The sequence below is a fragment of the Heteronotia binoei genome, chromosome 11, assembly GCF_032191835.1.
Source record: "Heteronotia binoei isolate CCM8104 ecotype False Entrance Well chromosome 11, APGP_CSIRO_Hbin_v1, whole genome shotgun sequence".
Taxonomy (NCBI): Eukaryota; Metazoa; Chordata; class Lepidosauria; order Squamata; family Gekkonidae; genus Heteronotia; species Heteronotia binoei.
The window spans coordinates 37,886,557-37,907,502 of NC_083233.1; the positions used below are offsets into that span (position 1 = coordinate 37,886,557).

A 20,946-nucleotide genomic window follows, 5' to 3' on the forward strand; every position below is an offset into this window, starting at 1 on the left:
GCGGGTGGGGAAGGCGGCGAGTGAGGGAGGGAGCGTCCCTGCGCCTGCGCAGGGACGCTCCCTCCCTCACTCGCCGCCTTCCCCGCAGGCGCCCGCGGCCCACCGGCTCCGGGGCTGCCTAAACCGGGACCTTTAATGGTCCCGGTATAGGCAGCCCGGGAGCCGGGATTGGGTGGCCAGAACCGGGAATGTCCCGGGAGACCGGGACGGTCTGGCCACCCTACCATTGATTTATACAGTGGCATTATGATATTGGCTGATTTGTTTTCAATTCCCTTCCTAATAATTCCCAGCATGGCGTTGGCCTTTTTCATTGCAATCGCACACTGCCTTGACATTTTCAGATCTGACAAAAAAATCTTGTTGGTCTCTTAAGATGCTGGACTCAAATCTAGCCATTCTACTGCAGACCAACACAGCTACCATCTGAAGCTAGGATTAAAACTGAGGTTTGTTTGCTCAATCATGTGCCCCCAATACTTGGGAGGAATCTCATGGAGAAACAAAGAAGTTCCAGTCTTGAAGCTCCAAAGAGGTTAGAGCAAATAAGATCATCCAATGAAAGAACATGGTGCAATTCACATGGAACCTGTTTGAGTTCTGAATGCAGGCAGATAATCACATATTTGACTGCTCCTCCATGTCAAGAACACCTGCATGTGGAACACAACCCTATGAGGAGGAAGAATGGGACAGAATATCTCTGTCAATATTGGAAAGATTCGGACATGTAGTCACTCACCTGCATTCTGAAATCATCCCAGAAGGATTGCACGGAAGGCTTTTCTGAATACTACTTCCAGTGCCATCTTAAACAGAGATGCATCCTTCTACATTCACTGAAGTCAATGGATGCAGAAAGGTATAACTGATTTGAATGGCATGTTTGTCTCCTTTAGCACGAAGAAACTCTTAGAATAGCTTGCTAGTATGCAATACTGATTATTCTTATCACATAGCAGGTACTGTTTTCATATTTAAAAGTTCACCTACCACTTATCATGCACTGCTAGATTATGCGGGTGATTAGGTTCATAGATGAATGCCTGGCTCTGTTTTCATAATACAACAAACCCACATTTTCAACACTCAGAGATTGCATAAATCCCAAGGTTTGAAAATAGCAATAAATAATTTACATACAAGCCATGGCCACTTGATAATTTCATCCAGTCTGAGTGCAATAAATATGAACTGAAGAATGTTGACAGAACACAGGATTTCCAGCTAAGACACAAGAAGACAACATATTAGAATTAATCAGTGTTTGCTACAGCATCCAGTCGTCACAGATAAAATACACTGCAGCTCAGTATCCAATATTTTAAGTTAATGCTTCATGTAGCATTCTTATCAGACAGGAATATGTGGAACACCACAAAATATAAAAAGGAAGTTAACTGGGCCTTCAGATAAGTCACTTTGGCATGTAAGCCCTTTCACATGGACAACTCCATTTACACATACTACTCCATTTACACATACTACACAAACAAAGTAATTTTAAGACAGAGAAGTCAACCAGAATCTTCAGTTTCTGATTTTAAACAAGTGTAACCACATGCCCAGCACCATTTAATATTCTCTACAGAAGCCTCTTGAAGGGCTCCATGGCAGAGTGGTAAAGCTGTAGTACTGCAGTCCTAGCTCTCTGCTCATGACGTGAGTTTGATCCCAGCGGAAGCTGGGTTAGGGTAGCAGGTTCAAGGTTGACTCAGCCTTCCATCCTTCCAAGGTCAGTAAAATGAGTACCCAGTTTGCTGGGGGAAAAGTGTAGATGACTGGGGAAGGCAATAGAAACCACCCCGTAAAAAGTCTGCTGTGAAAATGTCATGATGTGATGTCACCCCAGAGTTGGAAACGACTGGTGCTTGCACAGGAGACTACCTTTACCTTTACAGAAGCCTCTCACCTCTAGAGATCTGTCATGCCGAAATCCCCACACACAAGCTGCAACTGACACTGGAGACACAAAGAACAATGGCATGAAGACCAGAAGCCAGAAGCGGGTTCCTCTCTCGATTCCATCGCAGACTAGGACTTCAAACATCAGCAGTAACAAGTGGATGCCCACTGCAATTAACATAGCTTTAAACTCCACACATGTTTCACCTTCTGCTCTAAAGAGGGTCAGAAAAGCAAATAATCCATTATGTTACTTTACTATACACCAGCTTCATCCACACAGTTTCAACCAGCTGGATTCTCAGTCTCTACAGGTTCCCATTTCTGATATAAAATTTATACCCCTTTGGGGGAAGGCACGTTTCTGTTTTATGTATGGGATGCATACAGATGACCAGATGCTGAAGTTCCATCTTCCCTGGCAATATGATTGCTTAAATGTCATTATATAGTCAGAGCCAGCATTAAGGAATTGGCAACATAGGCCATCCCCTAGGGTGCCATCTGGCCGCAGGAGCAGGCTCTTGCATGCCCGAGAGCTGCCTTGTCACCACCATTCCAGCCAGGGCCACCTTGTCAAACTTTATGCACACTCGCCACTGGCCATCAGCAGGAGGAGGAAGAGGAAAGAGGACGCAGCAGCTGCACTCACTCAGGCTCTGGCTGGCTGGCTGACACTCACCCTGTGGAGCAAGCAAGCAAGAGTGGGCAGTGAGCAAGTGCTCGCCAGGCACCCACACAGTCAGCTCTCCCCCCCCAGGCGGGGGGAATCAGCGGGCCAGTCAGCCTCTGAGCATGTGCAGAGGGCCTCTGCACCCAGGACAGAGCCAGCCCCGCTCCTCTTCCCCTGAGTTCTTGCTGGATGCAGAGGAGGCCAGCGAGAGAGGGCACACCGCATCATCAAGTGAGGCTGCTGCACTAGGCATGTGCCAGGAAGCTGCCTATATGATGGCCCTGGGCTTCCCCTTTCTCCCTGGTGCCCAGTAGTAGCAGATGATGGAGGGAGGAACATGCAGGTGGAATCAAAACTTGTACCAGATTTTGAGGTGGCCAAAGAGTTCACAAGGAGCCAAAGACCTACTATGAGCTGAAAAGCCAACCCCTGAACAACAGGTAGGGCACATCCATATTGCCCTTACCCCTCCCCTCATGCCCTTTCGTCCTTTGCACTGGCTAATCTGGAATAACATCCCCCCCGTACATTTATACCTCCCAGTACAAATAGGGAATGGAAACTACACACTGTTGCACTTGCTTGAGAGGGAGGATGGGAGTGCACCGCCTCGTGTGTCTCTTGGACACTCTGTTTGTTCCTTGATTTGGGCTTGTTAGGTGCACAGGGTGGGGGGACTTGAGCCATGTGTCAGATCTTCAGCCCGCCCCCTTTTTCCATCCCTCTCCCTTTGCTGTTCCCTTTCTTTCTGCAGACTCTTTCCACATGCAACTTTTCTTCCTTTCTCATCTTTGCCCTTCCTTCACCTCTCATTTTCATTGCCTTTCAATTCTTCCCCAAGAGTGGTCATATCAATGACTAAATGTACCCATTTTGGTGGACAGGCAAGAATCTGAAAGGGTTCAGATGGGCAAGCCTGTGTTATATTAGAGCTGCAAGCTAGAGAGATGGAGCTGAAAAGCTCAGCAAGACTTCAAAAGCTTTATTGTGCTGTGTGAATGCCGTTAATGCCAGACAGGAATACTCTGCACTTTCATTGTTGACAAACAACCTAACAGCCTGTAGCCTGAAAGCATTCTTAGACATTCCCTGTGGCAGAAAAAAGACCTCAAAGTGCTCAAAAGCTGGCAAGACAGAATGGCTATAGAGTGTTGGACTAGGACCCAAGAAGCCTGCTGGCTGACATTTGTTGGAATCACTTTCTCACAACCAGCCCTACTTTACAGAGCTGTTGTGAGAATAAAGCAGAGGAGGGGATAAATATGTATCTGAGCTTCCTGGAGCAAGGCTGGGATGAAAATGAGACAGAGATAGGTACTTGACCATTTGACTTTTCTAACTGTGAATCTACATTCAGGGTAGGATATAAAACCTTCTGATCATTTGGGTATTCTACATTTCTTAGTGTGTTTGTGTGGGAGGGTTACTCTCCAGCTGGTAATCTACCTGAAAATGAAAGCACTTGCCACTCTATGTGTGTGAAGCATCATTTATTTTACTAGCCTTAATAACTAAAAGGAACCTCCATATCCAGAAGCAGTAAACCTCTGAATACCAATACCTGCTGAAGCCTTGGCCTCTGTGTCCACCTTGCCGGCTTTCAAGAATGACCATTGGTACTTACCGTGAAGGGTCCTTCTCCTCTGAGGTCAGGAGGCCATCTCTATGGTTTATTCCCATCCATCCTTCAGGGAGGCAGGAAATACTTTTTTCTACTTCCTGTTGGCGCCTTCGGAATGACCTGCCCTTCAGTTCTGGGACTCCGAAAGCAGTAACCATAATTTAAGTAATACTCTAATTCTGTTAAAGAAAACATACTAAACAAGAGCATTAATGGCCACATAACAGTACCCAATGAGATACAGGGTAGAAAGGCAAGAAGAAGAGAACAGCACACAGAAACAGGAATGTTGATGATGATGGGAGGGCCGAGATGGCCTCCTGACCTCAGAGGAGAAAGACCCTTCACGGTAAGTATCAATGGTCATTCTCCCTCTGAGGCGGAGACCATCTCTGTGGGACCTCCCAGAGCAGTGTCCCTTAGATGGGTGGGTCATCATCATCAGCTGTTATCGCAGTGTGCTGCAAAACTCTTCCAAATAATTCAGCTTGTAATGACAAACAAAAGTGGAAATGGAAAAACATGCAGTAGCTTTACAAGCTTCTTCTGCAAATGATCTATTAAGTAGGGCTGTGTTGGTGGATGAACTACACAAGGAATTTGCCGTAATTCTAGTAGATGTCTCCAGGTTAGAAGCCTTGAAGGCTGCACATCACAAGCCTTGAGAACTAAGATAATGGAAGTCTTGGACATTCAACCTCCAGACCTGGGGGGTGATATGTTGCTGAAGCAGCTGTCTGTTTTCCTGATGGAGTCTGTCCTTGAAATGTAGATATTAAGCACTCTGTGAACATCCAGGCTATGCCACACAAATTCCTTGGGATGCCTGAACTGTAGGCAAAATGTGGGAAGATAGATCTCTTGTAATCTGTGAAAATTCAAAGAAACTTTAGGCAAAAAAATGTTGGATCAGCACTGAGCACCACCTTATCTGTGTGAAGGACGAAAAGTTTGATTTTACAGATAAGGCACTAATCTCCAAGACTCTGTGAGCTGAGGTTACAACAATTAAAAAGAGAATCATCTTGAGTACCCACTACAGACCAACTTCCCTGAAAGGCTCAAAGGGAGACTTTGCAAGGGCAGACAATACCGTAACCTCCAAATAGGATAGCAATATACTGGAAGAGGTACCTAGAGCATAGCATTTGCAGGAAAACACAGGACATGATGTTTGGGCAGCTTGTATCCTCCATAAACAGGAAGCACTGTGGTAAGGGCAGCAATCTGACTGTGGATAGTGGAGTACTTTAGACCTAATGTCAGACCATCTTGGAGAAAAACTAACATAGAAAAAAGTGAAGGGTGCCAACTATTCAATCTGATTTTGTTTGCACCATCTCACAAAAGCTGTCCAGATAGTGTTGTGAATGTGATTGGCTCTTGGATAGTGTCTTTTACTCCAGAAGAGTGTTTTGCACTCAATCTCCAGTGGGAAAACAAAGCCAATCTTGCTGGGGGCACCAGATCAGACTCTGATTAAGCATGTCTGGAGAGACTAGAATAGACAGAGGAGGGCAGATCTCTGTAATCTCCAAGAGCCAAGGATGTCGAGCCCTATGACAGATCACCAGTATGACCTTGGCTGCCTGTTCCCAAATCCTGCAAATGGTCTTAGGAATGAGTAGAAGCAGAGGGAAGCAAAGAGGAGTCCTGGGGCAGGAAGAAGTGAGAACGTTGATCGCCTCCACCTTCATGCAGTAATACCCCACGAAAGAAGCGAGGAAGCTGAAGATTCGTACTTGACACAAATTGGTTTAGGAAAGGACATCCTAGGTATTGACGAATGAGGTTGAAGATCTTGGGATGGAAGGACCATTCCCCTATGCCAGTCCAGCCACGTGCTGTCCACCCCCCCGATGTAGTCCACTCTGATGGGAGATTCCTTTCTTCCCAGGCCAAGATCCTCAAATCCACTCTGTGGAGCTGAAATGACTGAGAGCCCCTTGCCTTGGTAGCGATGTTGTCCATCCAGATAAAGACAGACTGATGGGCTGGATCCAACCTGAAGTAATCCAGAGCCAGTCGGATGACCCTGAGTTCTAGAAGTTGATGGGAAGATTCTATTCTTCGAGAGTCCACTGAACCTGTAGCAGAATCTTGTTAAGGCTAGCTCCCCAATGTTGAGGGCTTGCAGCTGTGAAGAACTCCCTATAGACCTGAGTGTACAATACCTCGCCCTGTCAAAGGCTGCTGACCACCTGCCAGAGAAGACTGGATCTGGCGGATACAGGAATCCAGAGATGAAAAATCCTCTTTCCCATGATGGACAACTGGTTGGAATGAAGGGAATACTGCAGTGGTCTGGAATGAAGCCTGGCCCACCGGACTGTATCTAAGCAGGAGATCAGCAGACCCATGAGTTTGTCCAGAAACAATAGGGATGAGAAGTTGTCCTGGATTACCAGAATTACAGCAGCCAGTGGAAGGAAAAGGGAACTACAGGATGCATCAATGATGGTTCCCAGTTGAGACAGTTGAAGGGAACTCTTTTACTGGTTGACAATAAAACCAAGTTCCTGTAAGCAAAGGAGGGTGGACTAGGTGTCCCGAATATATTTGGAGAGGCTGCTGGACCTGATGAGAAGGGCACCCAATTATGGATGGATGTAAATCCCCTGGTGCCCGAGGTGGACTACAGGGTTTACCAGGATCTTGGTACATGCCCTGGGGGCCTTAGAAAGTCCAAAAGGAAGTGTCCAGCATTGGGAACATTGGCCATTCACTGCAAATCTGAGAAATATTCTGTGAGCAGGATTAATGGGGATTTGTAGGTAGATATCAGTCAGGACTACTGAAGTAAAAAAATACCTGGGGTTGAAGGGCCTCTGTTATGGACTTCAAAGATTCCCTGAGCAAGACCCGAAGCTTGACAAAGCTGTTGAGAAACTTGAGATTCAAACTGGCCCTCCAATTGGTATTCCTCTCAGAAACTATGAATAAGATGGAATATACTCCCCAATCCTACTCTAGAAGGGGAATGGGCTGTATAACCCAAATGTGACAAAATGCTGTATGGCCTGTTCAGTGATTATGCTCTGGATGCAGACCTTGGACACCAGAGACTGAGTCATTCCAATGGGAGATTGTGGATTTTAAGGTGTAGCCATGAACAATGACATCTAGGGTCCACAAGTCTTGAGAATACCTCCAGACCAGAAGAAAGGTCAAAAACCTAACTCCCACTGGAAGGGTCATGCAGCCATGCTTGCATGGGATTAGACACACATTGCCTTTTGGCGGGGGGGGGGGGGGCACAGAACAAGACCTGGACAAGGAGTACTAAGCACAAAAGGAGTGATTTCCCTATCTATCAAAACGACAGATGTACAGAGTCACACAGTGTGTTTCTAGTCATGTGTCTTCACCAGAAATCCACCAAGCCAGTTACCAAGGGGACTATCCCTTTGGAATGCAGATACCATAGATTTGGGAAGCATGCCTGCAGGCCAAGCACTCAACCTCCTAGCCACAGTAGTGGAATTCATGGCCTTAGAAATGAACATTAAGCTGTCTAAGGTGGCATCAGCAAGAAAGAAGGCAGCCTTCAGCCTCCTGCTAGTGCCTTCAAGGAGGCAGTGGTTGTTTTCTGACAAGACCTGGATAACCTTGTGGACCCAGATGATTGTTGCTCTGGATGTGATGGAGGCTGTAGCAGAAGCTCTCACCATCCTCAGAAAGCAGAGCAGTAGACTGCAATGCTGCCATGGGCCGTCAACTGGGGAGACCTGTAATAACTCATCAGCATAATTAGACAGAGCATAAAGCATTTAAACAAATGTGGAAACTGCCCACTTGAGTCAGGTTTGCCCCATTCCACCCTGACGTGACATTCAAATATTCAGCCACAGTATGAAAGGGAAAACTCATTAGTACTCGTGGCCATAACCTTTCTACAAGAAGCCTTAAGCTCCTATGCATGTGGAAGGTAAGCATGAAATGCAAGGACTGCTATAGCCTTTGTTAAGAAAGCCACCTGGGTTTCTTCCTCCTCCTTCTCTTTGATAGGGATTCCCCCTCCTCCCAGTCATCAGGCACAGAGTCAGATAACCTAGGTTCTGCTCCAGGGCTTCTCCATCTCCTTGTACGGGTAACAGCCTACCTGGGTGCCTTAGTGGCCCAGGGCAGGAGGGGCTGAGAATTTTAGGAGGTTGATCAGAGCCCTGTGAAATAAGTGCCATCTTAGGGCAGAAAGAAGTCATCCCCTCTTGCATGTTTCTGCAGAAGGTTCACATCACCCCAATGTGGAATAAAGAAACTCCCAGAAATGGGTAGATCTGTGAAGACCCTGCTGCGTCTGGTAAGCTGAACAGGCACCTCTGTCACTGTCGGCCACTGCCAGGGTCAGTTGATGTGGAGGGAATGGAGTAGATGCAGACTCCGAGCCTCCAAAATGGCCGCCACCAGCTACTGACAGCCCTGAAGGACTGGCATGCTCTACCAGCAAGCAGCGCTTCTTGGCCTGTCATTTGACTGCCGCTGCTGCTGACTGCTGGGCTCTGTTGAGATGGATAGCACAAACAAGCCACGAAGGCAAGTTGGCCCCACCTGAAAGTAGATGGCACTTCTTGGCCTGCCATTTGGTCGCCAGTGTCACTAACTGCTGGGCTCCATCGAGATGGATTGAACGAGCAAGCCACGAAGGCATGTCGGCCCCGCCTAAAAGGTATGCAGCAATCACAGCTGCGGACGCCTCTGATTCCTTGTCAGTCAGAAAAGCCTCTGAGTGTTCTTTCTCCACCATTTGGTGAGAGAACAAATATTATGCAGGAGCACCTCAAAAGTGTAAAAAAGTATCGATCCTCTGTAGGCCTCTGAAGAGAGAAAGGGACGGAGGCAGAGGAGAAAAGTAGTAAGATATAGAAAGGAAACACAGAACATGGAGGAACACAGAACATGGAGGAACATTCTCTTGTGAGGGAGAATGCAGCAGATTTTATTTGTTAGTCTTCACCAAAATGAGTTAGAATATAAGGCAGAACAGTGAAGGAAGTATATAAAGGTAGTTATGAGGGAAAATATGTAAGAAAAATCTAGAGTTTAAGAATTAGATAAAGAAAAGGCCTGATCTAAGCTGCTCTCCCGGTAGAGGCAGGAAAAGAACTGAAGGGCAAGTCATTCCGAAGGCGCCAACAGGAAGTAGAAAAAAGTATTTCCTGCCTCCCTGAATGATAGATGGGAATAACCCACAGAGATGGCCTCCGCCTCAGAGGGAGAACAACTGTTTGGCTAATGCATATAACACAATGCTGGACTAGATGGATCCCACTGGGTTGATTGAGTAAGGCACCTCTTATGTTAAAGAGTACTTAGAGAAATGTCATTCAAAAATATTTTTTTAATTGCACTGAAAACACTGTACACATCAGAATCAATGAAAGTACTTAACTGGACAACTGGGTTCCACTGTGAATTATCCCCAAGAATTGTAAAGTTTGTGTGTGTGTTTTAAAAGTTATGTAGGCCAAGATATGAACCACAGGCCACCTGTATTCCTCTAGGAGTTCAGGTCTGTTTTTTTCAGGAGTAGAAACTTAGTGAAAAAATGGATTTTTCATTAGGTAGGGCATTAACATCCTATCACTATCCTACTTCTGTGGTGCAAGCTGTGGAAAACTGGATGTAAGCTTTCATGTGCTAAAAACAGGTGCACTGAGGAGCACTTAGTATGGGGCTCTGTATAGGCACAAGCTACATTTCTTCTGTTTTTAAAAATTGCGGGGTTTTTGGAGGGGGGTGCACAAGTATGTAGTCTCACCTAGGGCACCAAAAATCCTGGCACTGGCCCTGTATACAGTAATTAAACTGACAGACCACAGGCTGGATCCAATGATTCACTGGGAAATGTATGAAAAATCTTTGCTGTATCCTCTCAAATGCTCCAACCCCCTCCAGTCTTGGGAGAGCTGATTCCCCATGGCTATTGGACCTTTAAAGACTAATAGCCACAAGGATTGCATGGAGGAGGGTGAAGTGGGAAAAATTTTATCCCTTCTCCCTCCTCAATTCAACCTCCCATTTCAGGGAACATGGCAAAGATCACATCTTCCAGTACCTTAGGTTGAAGGGTCACTGGAACCAACTCAGTGGATACAGTTCTCTATAAGCCAAGAGTCTGCCTGTTCTTGTAACCACATGAATAGTGATATGACTATACTAGCAACCACCAAGCTTGCTAGGCAACAAAGCACACATAAGCAGCCTCAATGAATGCACCACTGAACAAATTGCTTTAATTAACCCAAATATTGTTTATGTAAACAAGAATCTTATTCTTACCGATACTGTGGGTTCCGTGCCCAAACTCCAGTTCCTACCGAGGCACCCACAATGACCATTAACTTCCATAACCATATTGGAGCAAACACTGCCCAGTAGCTCCATTGAATCTTGTCATCCAGCCGGAGAGAAAGCAGAACTGAGAACAGCAGCAGGCAAGCATAGATAAGAAATTTACTGTTTAAAAAAAAGGGGGGGCAGGGAGAGAAAATGACAATCTTAAGGCATGTTTCTGCTTGTCAGAAAACAGCTGTGCACAGAAGGTCAGGGAAACACAAGATGACTAATATTGAGACAAGCTGTTGATTCATCTTGGTCAGAACTGTCTGTCCTGACTGACAGCAGCCTTCCAGAGTCTATTTATTACATTTTTATCCTGTCTTTACTCTAATGAGCTCAGGGTGGCATACCTGCTTCTCCTTTCTTCCTCACAATAATCTCCTCCCTCAGTTATATTAGGCCAAGGAGAGGGACTAGCCCAAGACCATCCTGTAAACTTCATGGTTGAGTGAAGATTTGAACCTGGTTCTCCTCAGTCCTGGTCTAGCATTCTCATTCACAGTCCTCACAGCTACCCTTCTCCTTGGGGAATTAAGACTTAACTTTTAATAAAATCAACGCAATATTTTAAGTACAAACTCTTATGATAATGCAACCAGCTGTTCATAAACATTAATACGAACTAGAGTAACGGCCAGAAGCTTACAAAACAAGTACAGTAAACTGGTGGACTCCCACTATTGCCTGTGAAGTTCCAAAACCCAAATTTTACATCAGTTGTAATAGACAACTACTTTTGAACATACATCACTACAGTTGCCTGTTTTTGCATTAATTAAATTATTGCAATTCTTATTTAACAGTAACACAATAAATGCTGCAAAAACATCTGTATTCTTATACATAAGAAAGATTACTGTGTATCTTTCTTAAATATAGGATGTTAAAGATGTAGTTTTTATTAAGCATAAATTGTTAACGTTGCTTTGAATTATATATTTTATGCAAATCTTTGAATATTAAAAAAGATGTAGATCTTAGAATAGCTATGTGATGAGCCACTGGAAAGCAAATGAAACCCAACAATGTGAAAACTTCATAATGAAGTGTAAAAACGTTATTTTTGAAAAAACTTTCAGTAATTTTAAAGTTCAAATGCTCCTAAACTTCTAGCAGATGTCTACTGTGGTTCTGGGTGGTTGTTACAGACAGATCACCAGAAAGGACCACTGATCCAACAATAACAACAAAACTGAACTTCTGTCAGTCAAGAGATATTTTGGAAAAGGTGCTTCTCCACCCCCCCCCCCCCCCCCACACTGTAGAAATGCACCAATAACCTTGGCTGGACATGTTGTAATTACTTATATGTTTCTTTGCCTCTTGATTTTTTTTTGAGAAGGAAAATTGTTAGCTCTGGTCACACACAGTGTTCTCTCTAAACTGAGTTAGTGTGAGCTAGCTCACCGTTTTTTAGCTTCCGGTTCACACATTTTTTTCTTAGCTCAGGAAAAATGGCCCTAGAGCAAACTAATTTATGCAGTAGCTCTCAACTTTAATGGCCCAAGAGCAGGAGTGTCAAAAACATGCAGTTTGGGGGCCAAATTAGGCCCCCAGAGGGCTCCTATCAGGATCCCGAGCAACTGGCTGTCATCTACTTCCTTCTCCCTATATCTTGCTTTGTTCTGCATAACAGCTTTTTTTGCAAGGCTTGCTCAATTGCCCAGGAGCTACAGAGCAACACTTCTATTTTCTCCATTGGCTGAGGCTCCTCCCTTTGGGAGGAAGAGGGGAGGAATAGCTTGCCTTGCCAGGCTCTCTCAATTGCACAGCAGAGCTAATGAACCAAGCCTCTATTGGCTGAGGCTCCCCCCCCCCCCCCCAGTTCCCTGAAGAAGGAAAGAGCCAGAGCTTGCTTTGCTAGGTTCCCTGGATCCCATGGAGGAAATACAAAGAAAGCATCTTTAAGACCAATGAGTCCTAATGTGTTAAGCATGTTTTAATTTTTTAAAAATATATATGTTTGTGTTCTTTATAAAATTTATATCTCTACTACCTAATCTTAAAGAGGTACACACATGGCCCAGCCTAACAAGGTCTCATTTATGTCAGATCTGCCCCTCATAACAAATGAGTTCGACACGCCTGCCCAAGAGCAAACTAATTTATGCAGTAGCTCTCAACTTTAATGCCAGTAACTCATGAAGTAGAATTTTTGCTCACAAGTCTCCATATCTTAGAGCAGGGGTGTCAAATGTGCAGCCCACAGGACAGATCAGGCCTCCAGAGAGCTCATAATCCTAGCAGGCCCATGAGCAACTCATTGTCTGTGTCCTTCTCCCTCTCTTGCTTCCTTCTGCGTCTCAGCTTGCTTTGCCAGACTATCTCAATCACAATCTGTGTCCTTTATAAAGTTTATATCTCCACTACCTGTCATTACATTTTATGACACACATGGCCCAGCATGACACTCATTTATGGCAGATCTGGCTCTCATAATTAATGAGTTTGACACCCCTGTCTTAGAGGGAGCATTGGTCACAGATACAAGATGATCAAATCATTATTATGCTAACCATCCCAACACATACCATACCAAACCTTTAATGGCATAATAGATTCAGATAAAAATATACAGAATATAAAAATTTAAACATTGGAGATAAAATCAAAATAAAACCGAGCTTACAGATGCATTCAAACATGGTCAGAATTAAATTTAAGGATGTCAGCCAGAAATTTTGCCACAGCCTCACTAACCACCCCCTCAGTATCACTCAATAAATAATAACAGGGTGGCAGAATAGACAAATCTGGAGAAAAAGAAAGCTTGCCAAATAAATCTTTAGGGAGGTTATGGTATAAAGAACAATCGAGCAATATATGCTGGATTGAGTCAGGGGTATTTGCTCCACAGGAGCAAAGTCTGTCGGCTAAAGGGACTCGCTGATATCTCCCTTGTAAAACTTTGGAGGGAAACCCGTTTAGTCTAGCCAACATAAATGCCCTGCGATGACTTGGAGTGGTTAAGTCTGATAGATAATTGGGCATTTTGCCACAAAAAGCATAAAGACCTAAGGAAGCTGGAGAGCAAATATAAGGGTCAGTTGGCCGTAATTTCGTTTCCTCCGATTCCCATAGTCTCAGTTTAATACATCTGAAGATATATGACTCATCAGCGGTAGAAAAATCATCTACCTCTAACCCCAATTGATTGAGTTTAGACAGAAGCACTGCTGCCCAGGATGAAATATATGGGTCTCTTTTCATACAATCAAGAAGGCTGTTGGGATCTGTTCTAAAATGAATTTTGAGCCAGAATTTAAACACTGCAATCCAGGCTTTTGTGTCCACCAAAGACTGACCCACTTCAGAGCAGAGAGCAAAGTAGGACACACATTTTGGCAAACCAAGAATTTGTCTAAAGAATGAGGCTTGAATGCCCTCCACTTTCCTGGTAAAAGCTGAGATCCAAATAGGGATACCATAGAGGATTTGGGCAAGTGTTTTGGCTTTGAACACTTTAATAGCTGCTGGAACTAATTGGTTGCCCCTTGCGAAGAAAAACTGTTTAATTTGAGCAGCTGAACATTTAGCCAAGTTGACGGTGTTGTTACGATGTGAAACCCAGCTTAACTTGTGGTTAAAAGTGATCCCCAAGTATTTAAAAATTTTTGTTTGCTCGATTGTTGAGTTGCCATCCCAATACAATATGGTCATCTGTCACCATGCCAAATCAGGTAACATTATTATATACATTGAAGTCAGTGTTTTGGATTTTCCAGTAAAAAAAAGAATAGGAAAATTATCCAAATGGCATAACTAGAGTGTGATCTGATTTGCTCTATTACTTTGACTTAGATTTAGTAAATAAAAATTTGTATGTCTCAAATAAAGTGCACCTTAACGTTATATTCAAAGCTTTATTTGGAAATTATTTGTACAAGAAGACTGTAAAAATTTAAAGAGCATAAACTCCATTTACACTGATTAAATCTTCTTAAAAGGTACCACTGGCACACTAATTTTAGCATACCATCCCCCCAACAAAACAATAAAACCCATGGCATGATATGCCAGGGATGTGGTCATCCACTCATCTATTTCAAAAGAAGCTGAGAGCGATCCTTAGTAGGTCTCCTTGGAATCCTACTCAGATCTCTTCAATCAGGCTTAATCCCACCCAAAACTGGTTTTAAGACTGCAATGTTAAGTCTACCCATAGAAGAGTCACTGGAAGTTCAATCCTAAAAATACATTCCTGAACTAAACCCCATTGAGTAAACCTCAGTAGGATTCTGAGTAGACCTGCTAGACCTGTTTAGGATTGCACTGTAGAGCACCTTAGTTTCACTTTCACTTTCCATGCCATCACATGCTTTACTTAGTTTTCCATATCAAATTGGTGATTAGAGTATCCCTTCCACCATATGACAGCGCACACACACACACACACACACACAGATTGCTTTTTAAAATTAGGCTGGCACAGCTAGTCAGGCAAACTGATGTGATTATATATTCGTGTTTTTATCCCCCCCAGTCCAAAGTTCACAAATTAGTAAAACACACGTGCACTCTGTCACAATTTCTAGTGGAAGTCATCTGAAACATTTTGTTTACAACTTTGAAATTGCCAAGCTTGCCTAATATTGTATCGGAAATGGCATCCATTCATATAGATACATGAAGCTACTTTCTACTGAATTGGAACAATTATTTGATTCAGTGGAAAGTATTTTCATGTGTCCACCGAGGTCAGTATTGTCTACTCAGACCAGGAGATGCTATCCAAAGTCTCAGGCAGAAGTCTTTCTCATCACCTTGATCCTTTTAGCTTGAGGTGCTAGGGAGTGAACCTGGGGCTTTCTACATGCAATGCAGATGTTTTGCCATTGAGCCACAGCCGCCCTCCCCCAAATTCAATCATTATTACTAATTTTATGAAACATTATCTGTAGAAGTAGAATTTTTTTCAGTGCTTTATTTTTTCCATGAAAGATTTCCGCCACATTTCTGAAGCAACTTGATATTGCAGACCAGAAACAATTCCCCCCAGCACTGCTTTTCCAAACAACAAAAAGACTTGCCCAAGTCTAATTCGTAACTGAGCATCATATAAATGCCTGCTACTTACCATTACCCTCAAAATCTAATGCAACCCTAAAAAGTTTTAATAAAGTTGTTCCTTTGCCTCAAAAAATGCCTTGGTTTTCGTTCAATTATACTCATGTACCACCTAATTGTTAAAATGGTTCAAAATAATAAATGCAATGGCAAAGTTCAAGTATGTCACGTTTAACTTTTAGGATTAGTCATGTACCAGGAGGATTCTGGATATTATAAAATGTACATGTGCTTTTAATTTCTAATACTACACCTAAATAATACACCACATTAAGCATAGCAACTGATACATTACAAACCAGAGCTTTGTTTTGGCTCTGCAGATGAACAAGGCTTTTTGTTTTTACTACATTAACAGTGCAATCCAAAGAGCACTTTCCTGGGAGTAAGTCTCACTGTGCAGGCTTTAGTAGAATTCTGAGTAGATCTGTTTAGGATTGCACTGTAAACGACCTTAGGATTTGCTAAATGCACTGAAAAATGTACAGTAGTTCTATATCTCTTAATGCAGCATTTGTGTTTCTTATTAGCAATAAGCAGAGCAGCCTTTCTCCAGCTGCCTCCCACTGGAAACTAACATCAAAACAGCTATCTTCAAACTGTCATTATTCAGTCAACACAATCAAAGGAAGGAAAATTATGAGTTAGGAAGCTGATTGCAAGAGCTAAAACAGTTTATTGTGATCAGTGGTTGGATCTTCTGAGAAGCTGCCAACTGCAATGATGCAAACATAACCATCATAACCCATCTCTGAATTTATGTCTGTGTCACAGGCAAAGACATGGCAAATGGGCACTGCTGTGGGAATGTTGGTAGTCACAGAGAACAGCCATCATCAGCAGATGTATTATCATGATGAAGTGGCACTGAATTAGATAGAAAGAGAATGTAACAAACCCACATATGTGGAACAGTGACCACTAGAGCACTGTAAAGGCATTTTGACCACCACACTTGCACAAACCTGTGTGCCAGATACATGCAATTAACAATGATGCTGAAGCAGGCACAGCACATTTTCCTTGGAAAATATTCTGCCCCACATATGTAAATGAAGTCTATCTATAGTTAAAGAAGGAGAGGAGTTTACCCAGCTAGCTGCTATAGAAAGTTTCCACCTCTCCTCTCCACCTTCTTTAGAAAATTGGTTTCAGAAATTATGGGAACTGTTTGTAATTAACAAAATTGCATGTAACTCATTTGAATTATCTTTAGAACACTATGAAGAGTGTGTTGTATCTGTTTGGTTTCCTTTGATTTCTTATTTAATGGAACATAATATTGTACCTCAGAATTTATTTTTGATCTTGAACTAGTTTTGTTTATTCTGCTATATTGACTGCAAGACCTTGTTGTCATTAACATTAGACTGATCTTGTCATCGCTGTATTGATAAAAAAAATAAACAAACTTTATTGAATGTTTAAGTCTATAGTTATCAGGGCTGTTGTGCTACAAATCAATCTGGTTAGATGATTAAAACATGGAATATGCAGCATGAACATTTTGTTAGCATTTTTTAACATTGTGATAACACTATTTAAATTATTTATTTAAATCTGAATTGGAACAATTCTGCTTCAAATTTTCCCAGAAAACCCACATTGCTGATTGCAACTAAAAATGCTGATGGAATCTACATAAACTTTGAGAAACCCTACAGTGCTGTGAGAGTCTGGAAACCACATATCAGGCAGTCTAATACCAGAGGAGATACTAGGACAGATTATAAAGTGGCCACTTTAAGTGTTTTGAAAACAATGCAGAAATTGGGAGAAATAAACATGGATTTGTCAAAAATAAATCCTGCCAGACTAATTTCATCACATTGGCTGATCAGGTTAGGCTAGCTCTGAAAAACAACACACTTTCCCAAGGAAAAGCACCATAAAATGTTCAAATTGTTAGCAAAGCAAGGATGAGTTAGTGTGGAATTGCTATGTTAGTGTGGAGAGATAACCATTTGCCCAAATTGCCAGGAAGGGCAAATGGATATCTACTGCCAAGAGCTCCACAATGGATGAAAATGATACAGAACGATCAGAATGGTTTAATGAGAACTTATGTTACAATGGGATGCTACCCTAGAACACTTATGTCAGTGGCAACAGAAACATCCTCAAATTAATTGTATCATTCTATATAAACCACCTGGGGAGAGGGAACTTTACAAAAATGAGGAGAAAAGTTAAAAGGAAGCTGAAAGGGGAAAATGAGATAGTCAAATCCCTAGAGCACGGATGTCGAACTCATTTGTTATGAGGACCAAATCTGACATAAAAGAGACCTTGCAGGGCCGGACCATGTCGGATTGGGCCGAGCCATGTTGGGCTGGGCCATGTGTGTACCTATTTAAGATTAGATAGCAGAGATATAAATTTTATAAAGAACACAGATAAACACAAATATATATTTTTTTAAAACTTAAAACATGCTTAAAATGTTAGCACTCATTGGTCTTAAGGATGCTTTCTTTATATTTCTCCCATGGGATCCAGGGAACTGGGCAAAGGAAACTTTGGTTCTTTCCTTCCTTCCCCAGGGGACTGGAGAGGAGACTCAGCCAACAGAGGAAGAGATGTTTGGCTTAGTAGCTCTGCTGTGCAATTGGAAGAGCCTGGCAAAGCAAGCTATACTCCCCCCCTCCTCCCCAAGGAAGGAGCCTCAGCCAGTGGATAAAATAGAGGTTTTGCTCTATAGCTCCTGTGCAATTGAGCAAGCCTTGTAAAGCAAGTTGTTATGCAGAAGGAAGCAAGAGAGAGGAAGGAAGCAGATTGCAGCCAGTTGCTCGGGGGCCTGATTTGGCCTTTGAACTGCATGTTCAACACCCTTGCCCTAGAGCAGGGGTCCTCAAACTTTTTAAATAGGGGGCCAGTTCACTGTCCCTCAGACTGTTGGAGGGCCGGACTGCCATTACTGTACAAGGCCGCGGGCCGTCAGTTCTCCGTCTTCTGCATCTCTCTCCCTTCCCCACACCACACACCCCGGCCTGGGAACTCACCTCACCTCGGTATCACCTCACACTCTGTCTCCGCCGCCTCAGCCCAGTGCCGGAAGTGTGTGTTGCTAACGCGAGTTTAGGTCAAACGTCACTTCCGGTCTGATTTTGCCATAACCCGGCGGGCCGCATAAACGTCCTCAGCGGGCCACATCTGGCCCGCGGGCCGTAGTTTGAGGACCCCTGCCCTAGAGGATGCTTGGAACCTATTTAAAACCATTGAAGCTCAGACAGAATGCATTTCACAGGTTAGGAAAGGCACTGCCAAGTCTAAAAGGAAGCCTGGCGGTTAACAATGCATGCAATGGAAGCTATACAAAGTAAAGAGGCTTCTTTTTAAGAAGTGGAAGGTGTGCCCCAATGAACTGGACAGAAAGGATCACAGGCTCTGGCAAAGAAATAGAAGTCAATAATTAAGCATGCAAAAAGAGATTTTGAGGAGCGGGTTGCTAAAGGCATCAAGGTAAACATTTTTAAAAGTATATCCAGAGCAGGAAACCAGTCTGAGAAGCAGTTGGGCCTTTGGATAACAAAGGTATAAAAGGATTGCTAAAGAAAGATGGCAGAGAAGCCCAACAGCTTTTTGCTTCTGTGTTCACTGTGGAAAGTGGGGAGCATGCACCCAAGTCACAACCACAATTTTCAGAAAGAGAGTCTGAAGAACTGAGTCAAATGGAGGTGACCAGAAATGAAGTTCTATTATTGGGGAAATAAAAAACCAGTAAATGCCTCGATGGCATATGCCTGTGAGTTCTTAGAGAACTCAAATGTGAGACAGGTTACATATAGGATAGCAGATCACATGTCTTAGTAGATCAACTGTCACTAAATTCAACCACTGTACCCAAAGACTGGAAAGTAGCAAATGTGACACCAGTTTTTAAAAAGGGATCCAGAGTGGAACCAGGAAATTATAGGCCAGGTAGTCAGTGTCTGTCCTAGGTAAATTAGTAGAAATTGTAGTCAAAGATAGAATTGTTAGGCACATGGAGAAATAAAGTCTGCTGAGGGAAAATCAGCATGGCTTCTACAAATGGAAGTCCTGCATCACCAACCTTTTGGAGTTCTCCAAGAAAGTGAAAAAGCATGTAAACAACAGTGATCAGTAGACATTATATACTTGGATTTTCAAAATGCTTTTGACAGGGTACCTCACCAAAATCTCCTGAGTAAACTTAGAAGTCATGGGATAAGAGAACAGATTCTTTTATGGCTTAAAAATGGGTTAAACAACAGGAAGCAAAGGGCAGGAACAAATTAGTTCTCACAGTGGAAGGAAGTAATTAGTGGGGTCCCACAAAGATCAGCGTTGGAGCCAGTACTATTTAATTTTTTCATAAATAATCCGGAATTAGGAGTGCAGTGTTGCAGCCAAGTTTGCAGATGACACAAAATTATTCAAGTTGATGAAAACCAAGGCTGACTGTGAAGAGCTCCAAGAGGATCTCCAAAAACTAGGCAAATGTGTGACAATATGGCAAATGAAATTCAGCGTTGGTAAGTGTAAGGTGAAGAACACTGGGACACAAAATCCCAGCTTCAAGTATAGGCTAATGGGATCTGAACTGGCTAAGTCTAAGAGGGAAAAATATCTTGCGGTCATCGTGGATAGCTCAATGAAAGTGGCAACCTAGTATGCAGCAGCAGTGAAAGAGGCAAACTCTATGTTAGGGATTATTAGAAAAGGAATTACCATAAATATAAAACGGCTGATACTATAATGCCCCTGTACAGATCTATGGTGGAGCCTCATTTGGAATACTGTGTACAGTTCCGGTTTCCAGATCTCAAAAAAGACACTGCAAAACTGGGGACAGTACAGAAGAAGGCAAGCAACCAAGATGATTAAGGGGCTGGAGCACTTTTCTTATGATGAGAGTCTGAAGAGTCTCGGGCTTTTCTATTTAGAATAGAGATGACTAAGTGGGGTGGGGGGACTTGATAGAAATTTATAGCATAACACATGGGATGGAGAAATCTGACAGAATTTTTTCTCCCTCTCCCAAATTACTAGAACACAAGGGCAGCAGACACATCAATGAAGTTGATGGGCAGTAGATTCAGGACAGACAAAAGGAAATACTTCTTTACACAGAGTGATTAAAATGTGGAATTCGCTGCCAGAGGATGTAGTGATGGCCACAGGAAGAAACATCTTGAAAAGGGGATTAGACAGATTATTAATTAATACAGTTCTCCCCACAAGGCAGTGAGATACATGGAGCATAGGTCTCAGTGGCTACTAGCCATGGTGACTGAGGGGCACTTACATATTCAGAGGCACTAAACCTCTGAAACAGAGGCTGGAGGCTACATCAAGGGAAGGTCTTGGCTGTCCAGAG

At 43.2% G+C, this 20,946-nt stretch overlaps 1 protein-coding gene across 1 annotated transcript in view; it reads right to left on the reverse strand.

Annotated features, from left to right (window-relative positions):
* Positions 1 to 20,946, reverse strand: part of TMEM185A (transmembrane protein 185A) — a 29,952-nt gene that overhangs the window by 6,477 nt on the left and 2,529 nt on the right. Inside the window, exons 2-4 of the mRNA XM_060249636.1 lie at positions 10,479 to 10,655; positions 1,913 to 2,120; positions 1,144 to 1,227 (exon numbers count right to left, since the gene is read on the reverse strand). Coding sequence (XP_060105619.1) covers positions 1,144 to 1,227; positions 1,913 to 2,120; positions 10,479 to 10,655 — 469 coding nt within the window. The remainder of the gene's footprint in view (positions 1 to 1,143; positions 1,228 to 1,912; positions 2,121 to 10,478; positions 10,656 to 20,946) is intronic.